General features: G+C 37.7%; 2 protein-coding genes across 3 annotated transcripts; both read left to right on the top strand.

The window, feature by feature from the left end:
* On the top strand, positions 1-3568 carry LOC145902627 (uncharacterized). 2 transcript variants are annotated; one of them, XM_082990669.1, is made up of 8 exons: positions 1-254; positions 505-871; positions 1016-1120; positions 1399-1534; positions 1641-1783; positions 1936-2056; positions 2649-2862; positions 3397-3568. In XM_082990669.1, exons 1-8 carry the CDS (start codon positions 106-108, stop codon positions 3485-3487), a joined length of 1326 nt encoding a protein of 441 aa, XP_082846795.1. In that variant the 5' UTR covers positions 1-105; the 3' UTR covers positions 3488-3568. The 2 variants fall into 2 exon arrangements, with proteins under 2 accessions (XP_082846795.1, XP_082846796.1); XM_082990670.1 differs by lacking the exon at positions 2649-2862.
* A 1342-nt stretch (positions 3569-4910) lies between these two features.
* LOC145903032 (arylalkylamine N-acetyltransferase 1-like) lies at positions 4911-6823 on the top strand. The gene is made up of 4 exons (XM_082991121.1): positions 4911-5093; positions 5297-5437; positions 6371-6495; positions 6616-6823. The coding sequence occupies exons 1-4, from the start codon at positions 4911-4913 to the stop codon at positions 6821-6823; spliced, it is 657 nt and encodes a 218-aa protein (XP_082847247.1).
* Positions 6824-7963: the final 1140 nt, after the last annotated feature.

Raw genomic sequence — 7963 nt, 5'->3', positions numbered from 1 at the left:
GTCCAAGTAAAATGTAATAATGTCTGGAAAACCAAAGAAATATTTTTCCATTCCCTTTCATCATATATTTGACGCTCCGGCAAAAGAACTATCAGCACGTGGGCTATGGCTTTCATTTATAGCCAAAAAGTTCGCCTGGCCTACTGCAAAGTTGGGTCTAGTTGCGGGAGTGGCAATCGTTGGATTGGTGTTTATAAGAGATACAATTCCTCTATACCACAACCATGCTATAAAGCAGTCAGTTTTGGACAGGGGTGAGCAAACCTGAATATAACAATATTGTTATTAGAATTAGCTTTATTGCATGTGCAGAAGTTCTTGTTCAGTAAGACACACTTTTTCAATTTATGGAAAACAAAAGTGTTGACCTGTTGGATTTATTCCAGTTTGTGGGTTTTAGTAACAAAATTTGTTGTGTGACATAGTATGGGTCTGACTTGGATCTATAAGTTCATCCCATTAACCGTGTAAGGCAATGCTAGTAAAAAAAACTTTCAATTTCAGAAAAACGGCATTTGGAATATTTGAAAACCAATCCAAGATACAAGGAAGCATTGCTGGAGGGCTACGAGCTGTTGCGCCCTCCCAAGGAATAACCAGTCATCTTTATCCCTATACAAACTGCATAAAGTCAAACTATAGTGTTGTAAATAATAAAACTTTATGTGGAAGTGCATTGACACCCATTCAGCTGTTACGACCAGAAAAAATTCGAAATGGAACTTGCCGTTGTTTTCATAGTCAAAATTCTGATGAGCCCAAAGTTGCAAGGCATGTTGCTTATAATGAAAAAAGGAGACAAGATGGTGAAAACAGTGACGAAGGAAGTAAATTTCTCCATGTTTTAAAGAATGGCATTCTAACAACAGTGGTAAAAGACTATTTTTGTAATTTTTATGAACTGTTGATTGTGGTACTTAAAGTAATAATGGTTAAACCTGTTGTCGACGTGATGTAAGTGTCTAAACAACGCAACGAAAATTTAATAAAAAAAGTTAAATATTATTTTTTTTAGTTTGTTTCTCTCATGTTTGGACTGTCTGACATAAAACAACACGGGAATGACTTTGAAAACCTTCTCCTGGGCTTTGAGAAAAAATTTTACGAAGGTCAAATCAAGGTTTGTAAATTTTTTGTATTCAGACCTTCTTTGACCAAACTAAGCTCACCAGACCTTAATAAGTGTTTGTCGTTAATAGTTTTGTACCCCACTGATGTTACTTAGATTTGCCATAATGTGCAAGTAGCAGAGGGAAATATAAATGAAAGCAATTGTGGTTATTCAGTTCTGACTGACACACTGTCCTGGCAACCACACTTGCCATTTTCCAGTCTTTTGTGAATTTTATCATTTTAAATACATTCAAACCGAAGTTATTTATTGTCGTGTATGTTTAGATGAGGGGGCACATAAACAGGTATGATCTGGAGACCATGTCTATCATTGGTGTTAATATTATTGTCTACCTAATGTGGAATGTCCAGAGACTGCAAGAAACCATGCAAAGGTCATTTTTAATCAACCCCACAATGAGTAAGTTATAAGGAGTTTTTCATTTAATTGCACATATTCTTGTTTATCTCGTTGCCACTAGAGATCTTTGTGTACGCTGGTAATATTTCTTAATACTTTTTCACAGGACCAGCCACGTTTGTGACTTTCATTTCATCTGCCTTCAGCCATAGCAACATCATTCACTTGTTCGTGAACATGTTCATCCTCAATTCTTTCATTAATGCCTGGACAACATATGCGTATCGCTACAGACAGTCAATGCCCAAGGTATGATGTGCTAATAGCAGATTTGCTGCAATAGCAAAGTTTATGATTTTACATATTATTGATGTACATTTATTGTTGAGTACTGTAATTCACAATTAAACTACTTTCGAAAAAAATATGTATAATATACATAGTTGAATACTAAATTCCAGGATTACATGAGTGCGAAAAAGTTGTCTGCCTTCTATGTGAGTGCTGCAGCTGTATCTGGATTTGCCAGCCACACTTTAAAGATTTTGGCAGGTTTCAACATTCCCTCACTGGGAGCTTCTGGTGAGAGCAGAGCTTGTGTTTTGGGTCACAAATTAAACTCAGCAACATGATTGTACACCACACTACAAAAGTTAGCATTGATCGATTGCATGGCTAAAATTGGCTGGCTTTCTTTCATTGGCAGATGCATTTTGCCATTAACCTTTCTCATACCTTTTGCGATGAGACAAAAAAGTAGAGTAATGTTAACTAATGCCTAAATCTGCACCTATTTTGTGCCTAGCTTAAAAACTATGCTAAACCATTAAGACCAAACCAAGCATGATCAAAATTAATTGTGGGACACGATACTCGTGATGATAATACTTGCTGCTGGTAAAAGCTCCCAACAACCCATCAATTGTGTTTGACATATGTTGTATGTTTCATAACTCTGCATGACAAAGAGGAAAAAGGTTTTTTTTTGTTCTTTTGGGAACTCACGGAACTATACAAATTTGCAATTTAATATAGATCTTTAGTTGTATGTTAAATTTTGGCAAAGTTATTTCAATCAAAAGTAACTTGTTTTGTTTTGCATGGTTTAGTGTGTTGTTTATACAACGAAAAACAATCACTGTTATCTGTATTGCTGAAGAAACATACAATTTAGGTGCAGTCTTCGCCCTGCTGGCTTATGTATGCTTCAAGTCCCCAGACAGTCGCCTAAGTATCATATTTCTTCCCCAATGGTCGTTTTCAGCTGCATCGGGACTTAAAACTCTCATACTGTTTGATGCCGTGGGCTTGGCTGTCAATTTGGCAACCAGAGGGCGCTTTATGTTTCTAGATCACGCTGGGCATTTGGGTGGAGCCCTTTTTGGATTGTAAGTGTGTCTTGACTTTCGTTACCATCAGCATGTCACCCTGGTGTCCTTCAATGTAAAGGTTTTTTGCAAGGTTTCCCATTACTCCACCGTATAATGGGTGCAAGCCGGCAGCAACCTGATAGATTTTTTCGGACAAAATACTTTCCTACAACCAGGGTTGTGAAGCCGCGAAAAAAATTGTTTGAAAACCTTTTTTTCGACTCCGTTTTTTGATTCCTTGTGAAACAATCTTTGTTGTTTTGCATCATCACTATACAATTTCGGCCTTACCTAAAACGCCTGCTGTTATTACTTACAACAATAAGTTAAGCCGGAGTCGTTGTATTTATCGCGACTCTTGACTCCCGACTTCACAACCCTACCTACCAAGCAAGAAATATTCCAAGAAATTTTACACCTTTGTTTTGAAAAGATGACGTCATATATATTTTTGAGCTCCCATTTGTGGCGTTTTCGAACATTTATTTGAATCCTGTCCCTGTATCAAGTAGAAAAACAACAGGTTACGATGGTTGGTTTATGTGTTGTCAGGTGGTACGCGAAGTACGGAGAGGCATTTCTGCATCGATGGAGCAAGTGTGTATCGAGACATCTCAAATCCAGTGACGACCGCCGGCGATAAGGATTGTTCTGAACGTGAAAACAACGACTGTAGTTCCCCATATTTTTTCAGCTCCTGAAAATGTGACAATAAAATTTAACAATAAAAAAGCAATAGCCTTTTACTACAGGATCAGTCTGGCTTTTGATCAGGAATATATATTTTGCCCCATGGGCATCTTCAGTTCCTTACAGCAAACACAATTAAGGACCAATATGGGTATCAAATTAGAGAAATCCTGTTTTCAAGGCCCTCTGCTGTAATGCATCTGGCGACTGTTCCGCTTGTTTCCCAATGACCGTTGATTGGTCTTGTGACTTTATAGGGACCTAGTATTCTTCAAACTTAAAAAAAATTTTTTTTTGAGACTCCTGGAAGATCTTATGACCAACAGGGGGGTATAAACAGCCCTGGGGGTGCATTTAATGCCATTGCACAGAGAAGAGTTGGGACTTACACAAAAACGCAAAGGAGTGGGTAGTTAAACCATTCATTTTTCTGCAAAATCCGGTTTCATTTTTTGTTGCCTTTTTTTACCAAAATATTGACTAACCAGGGGAAAATTCCCCTAGGGGGGTGGCTAAACCATTATTCTAGTGACTAATTTTGATCAAAATATGTAGGGGATGGATCTTTCGTAAAATCACGAATGATTGGACACTTAAACGATTTATTTTTCCACAAATACAGCCTGAATTTTGTGCTCCATTTTCACCATAATTTTGAGCAGCACCCACCATCAAGTAACTACCTGATTGAAATAGCCCAAAACCCCACTAAAACTGTCCCAAACATCTTAAAATTCGCCATGACAACAGCACACTTAAACTTGTCTATTTCATGCCCCTATTTCTAGGTCGGGAAATCCCGTCTTGAACAATGTATATGGGTGCTAGTGTTAAGGTTGAATGAGCATAGATACTCGGCCTCATGCTTTGGCGATTTAGAGCTTGTTTTGGGCAGTTTCAGAAATCTACCTTAGCCACATACTCCTTTCCTGCTTGACATTATTTGAAAAATTTGTCAATCTTCTTTCTTCTGGTTTTAAAATAATTCAATCTTCCAATAAAAGTGCCAATATGGAGACGCAAGGCAGACAACGTTAACTTCAATCCTTTTCACAAGCACAGCAAACTATTCGCCGACACAATCATTGCCAAGTTAATGTGTTTGCAGTACAAACACAATAGGCTGCAGACCATAGTCTCAGATTATTGTCGCTACGTGAGTAAACAGATTATACTGCATTCACCTCTTCAGTCAGCAGATTTGGTGTTGAAATATTAACTTGGCAGTGCAACTTAATGTGCCAATTCAGCGTAACCTTAACCTGTCGCGCAAGGTTGTCCGTATAAAAAGATTTGTATTTAAGCAGATAAAGTAAATATTACCTTGGCATAGTGTATTATAGGTTTACACGAATATATATGTAGGCTATCTTGCAATGACGGACAGCACCCTTGTATTGCCGAAATCAGGCAATTTAATTTGTTGGAGGTTCACTACAGGCGAAGACCTCCCAGAGATATGCAGAATACTAGCGAATGATTTTTTTCCTAATGAACCAACCTGCAAAGCACTGGAATTCAATGAAAGCGATATTTCGTTTGCAGTAAATATAACTAAGGTGAGAACAGGTTCAGGTTTAAAGCATAGTTATATAAGCCTGGCATTGCCATGGGTAAAACAAAAGGCACGTTCTTATGACAGTAGCTTTTGATCGGGTAAAATACCATTTGTCCAAAGCGCACATAGGCCTACACAGCGAGTTTAGATGCCTCAACAACTTGTGCGAAATGTTAATACTTTTCATTTTAATATGAAATACAGGACAATTTTCTCAAAAGTCCTGCACTTTGTGCTTACGACAAAATCACCAAGGAAATATGCGGTTTCTGCATCGTTCAAGAGAAACAAGACGTTGAGAAACCAAACGAGGAATTGCCTTCAAAATTGCTGCAAGCTTTAACGGTGATAATGTGTATATATATCTAGATGTTGCAGGTATTAATGCTTCATTGACTCTTTGCCCTCCTCTACGAGGCGTGCTTGCCAATTATGTCTCTTTAGTCTGTCACTCTGCAGGTTTAATCCGAATAACAGTTTATTATTAGGCCTATGGGAAAATTTTCAAGCAGTAAAGTAGCTCGAGTTTCTGCGTAAAGATAACTGTATCTTGTCTTGACTTGTAAATGCGAACGCACCGCGGTTTAAACGGTGGATCACGTGACAAATAAAATGGTGAACGGCACTGAGAAAAAAGGTATAGGCCTGTATGCAATTAAGTAGAAGAGATATCCGCTTGTGGTACATAAATTATTCAATCAGGATAGTTGATATCAACGGTAAATGACGTCACTCTTCATGCGAGCACTGCATTATTATTTGTGACGTCAACTAGGTCGCCACAATATTACCGGGAGTTAGACAAGCTTCTTTATTAAACTGATAATGGCTTGACTAGTTGCCGAAACGTCCTAAATACATGAAATATGTCCGTGTTTTCCAAACAAGTGCCGGCCTTGTTTATTCTCAGAATTATGAGTAAATCCGTGAATAATTGCCTCATAGTAAAACTTTTTAGTCAATCTTTCAGACAGCTCTTTTAAAGATGTTTTTATTATTAGCAGAAAAATATATTTTGCTCTGAAAAGGGCATCATCAGTTTCTGCGAAGAGTATAAACAAAAGCAACGTATAATAACTATATGTTCAGGCGAAGGTCTGCCACACGAAGGAAAGTAACCTTAATAAAAGAATAGTTTTTTGTTTGATTTAAATGAAACAAATGTAACGCATTAAGCAACATATACACAATTACAATTGAAAGTGCTCAATGTCTGTATACATAGCCATACAATATTATGTAAAGCTGCAGCTTAAGTTACGTCACGTACGTTGTTAGTTTTTAGATTCCTTCGAAAAAGACATCAAAACATATGCAAGACACTTTCCATACATCGGTGGAATTGTGATGTGTGTGAAGGAAAAATACCAGAAACAGGGAATTGCAAGAGCGTTGTACAAGAAGTAGGTTTAAAATTAACTTGTGAATAAATTTTTCAAATATTTTTTTGTGACTGCCAAAAGGTATTGTATAATATGACGGTGTATGCGAAATATCGCGCTTTTATAATTGGGTTCTTGCAGACGAATGGAAATTGCCAGAAAAGACGGATTCAAATATTACTCTATTATTTGCTCGTCATTGTACACTGTAAAAGCTGTCCAACCCTTGGGAGCAAAATGCATTGTGGAGATTGATTACCGAGATTACGTGGATCCTATCACTGGAGAGAAAGTGTTTAAAAACGTCAAATCTCCTCATCGTTCAGCAAAACTAATGTTTCTTGAATAAACTACATTTGCATATTTTGTTGATCTTACGAATTTTAGGTGGTTACAATCGTTAGAAATGTGTTGTGATCCGTTACATCCTAAATTTAGCAGAAAATTCTACAGTTGTTATCATTTTTGGAGGGTTTGCTATTGCGGATCTGCAATATAATATGCTACAGTTGATTATACCTGCTCTCAATTGTTCAGCAACAAAATTTAGCCACGAGCACAATAAAAAGACAAGAATCATCATTGCCTTCCATGGATGACTTGAAATTTGTTCACAGGAAATCAAATAAAATCGAGTCGCGATGTTTATCTAGCAGGATAAACGTTGAGTCAACATCAATGATATGGCGTCATTTCAGAACCGGCAAAGTGGAGGTACACAAAGCTAACAAACATGCGTAAGCTGGCATGGTTTGAGCCGCGGAATGTATCCTGACTTTATCGTCTCAGTTTCATTCACTTTTCGCACAGAAAAATGCAGACAAGAACGCGCGGGGCTGTACATATTGACTTGTGTGCGTTAATAATTCGATGTTTCGAAACATTTTGATTCCGAATTAAGGTTTTAGGAAAAACAACCAATAAATTAGAGTTAGGGTTGTATAACTTCAATACAACCAAAACATTGGGTTAGGGTTTCAGACACGTGGTCGTGCGACATTTCTTGGCGAATCTCCGATACAGAAATGGCCTGGAATCGGTCGTTACCAGATACCTTCTTACACCAGTTAAGGAACGAGAAGAGGGCTTTGGTTATGTTTTTAAGCTATTTTCGTCCCAATTAGGGCCTAGAAGGCAAGCGGGTCAAAATGTGTTTTATCGCTGTAATTTTTTTTTACATTCGTAAATTCTATTAAATGCCAGATTTCATTACTGGAGATTATCATTAAAGGTTTCCTCGACTTTGCATCAGGCTCTGTTGTTTAACAGTAGCACCAATCTTTTCTTACAAGAGTGGGACTGCGTTGGAGTTTTTCAAAGGGGTTTGGGATTGCTGGATGCAGATTTTCCTAAAGTTACCAGACCGTTGTGCATAACAGACCGAGAAGTTCAAACTTCGTGTGACGTATTTGTACACTTCGCGACACTTAAAATTCGTCATGGACCTTAAGATTAGGTGGCCCTGCTCTACATGTATAAGAGCTGCTGT

This window comes from Ascidia mentula, chromosome 5 (assembly GCF_947561715.1).
Source record: "Ascidia mentula chromosome 5, kaAscMent1.1, whole genome shotgun sequence".
In the NCBI taxonomy this organism is placed as follows: Eukaryota; Metazoa; Chordata; class Ascidiacea; order Phlebobranchia; family Ascidiidae; genus Ascidia; species Ascidia mentula.
Note: the sequence above shows the minus strand (reverse complement) of the source record. Positions and strands in the feature narration are given on the sequence as shown.

Excerpts from the sequence above, each read along its gene's own strand:
- LOC145902627 (XM_082990669.1), top strand. The coding sequence starts at position 106 with ATGGCTTTCATTTATAGCCAAAAAGTTCGCCTGGCCTACTGCAAAGTT. Across the intron at positions 872-1,015 it reads ATGGCATTCTAACAACAGTG|TTTGTTTCTCTCATGTTTGG; the intron begins GTAAAAGACTAT and ends TATTTTTTTTAG. Across the intron at positions 1,784-1,935 it reads ACAGACAGTCAATGCCCAAG|GATTACATGAGTGCGAAAAA; the intron begins GTATGATGTGCT and ends ACTAAATTCCAG.
- LOC145903032 (XM_082991121.1), top strand. The coding sequence starts at position 4,911 with ATGACGGACAGCACCCTTGTATTGCCGAAATCAGGCAATTTAATTTGT. Across the intron at positions 5,438-6,370 it reads AATTGCTGCAAGCTTTAACG|TTTTTAGATTCCTTCGAAAA; the intron begins GTGATAATGTGT and ends GTACGTTGTTAG. Across the intron at positions 6,496-6,615 it reads GCAAGAGCGTTGTACAAGAA|ACGAATGGAAATTGCCAGAA; the intron begins GTAGGTTTAAAA and ends GGGTTCTTGCAG.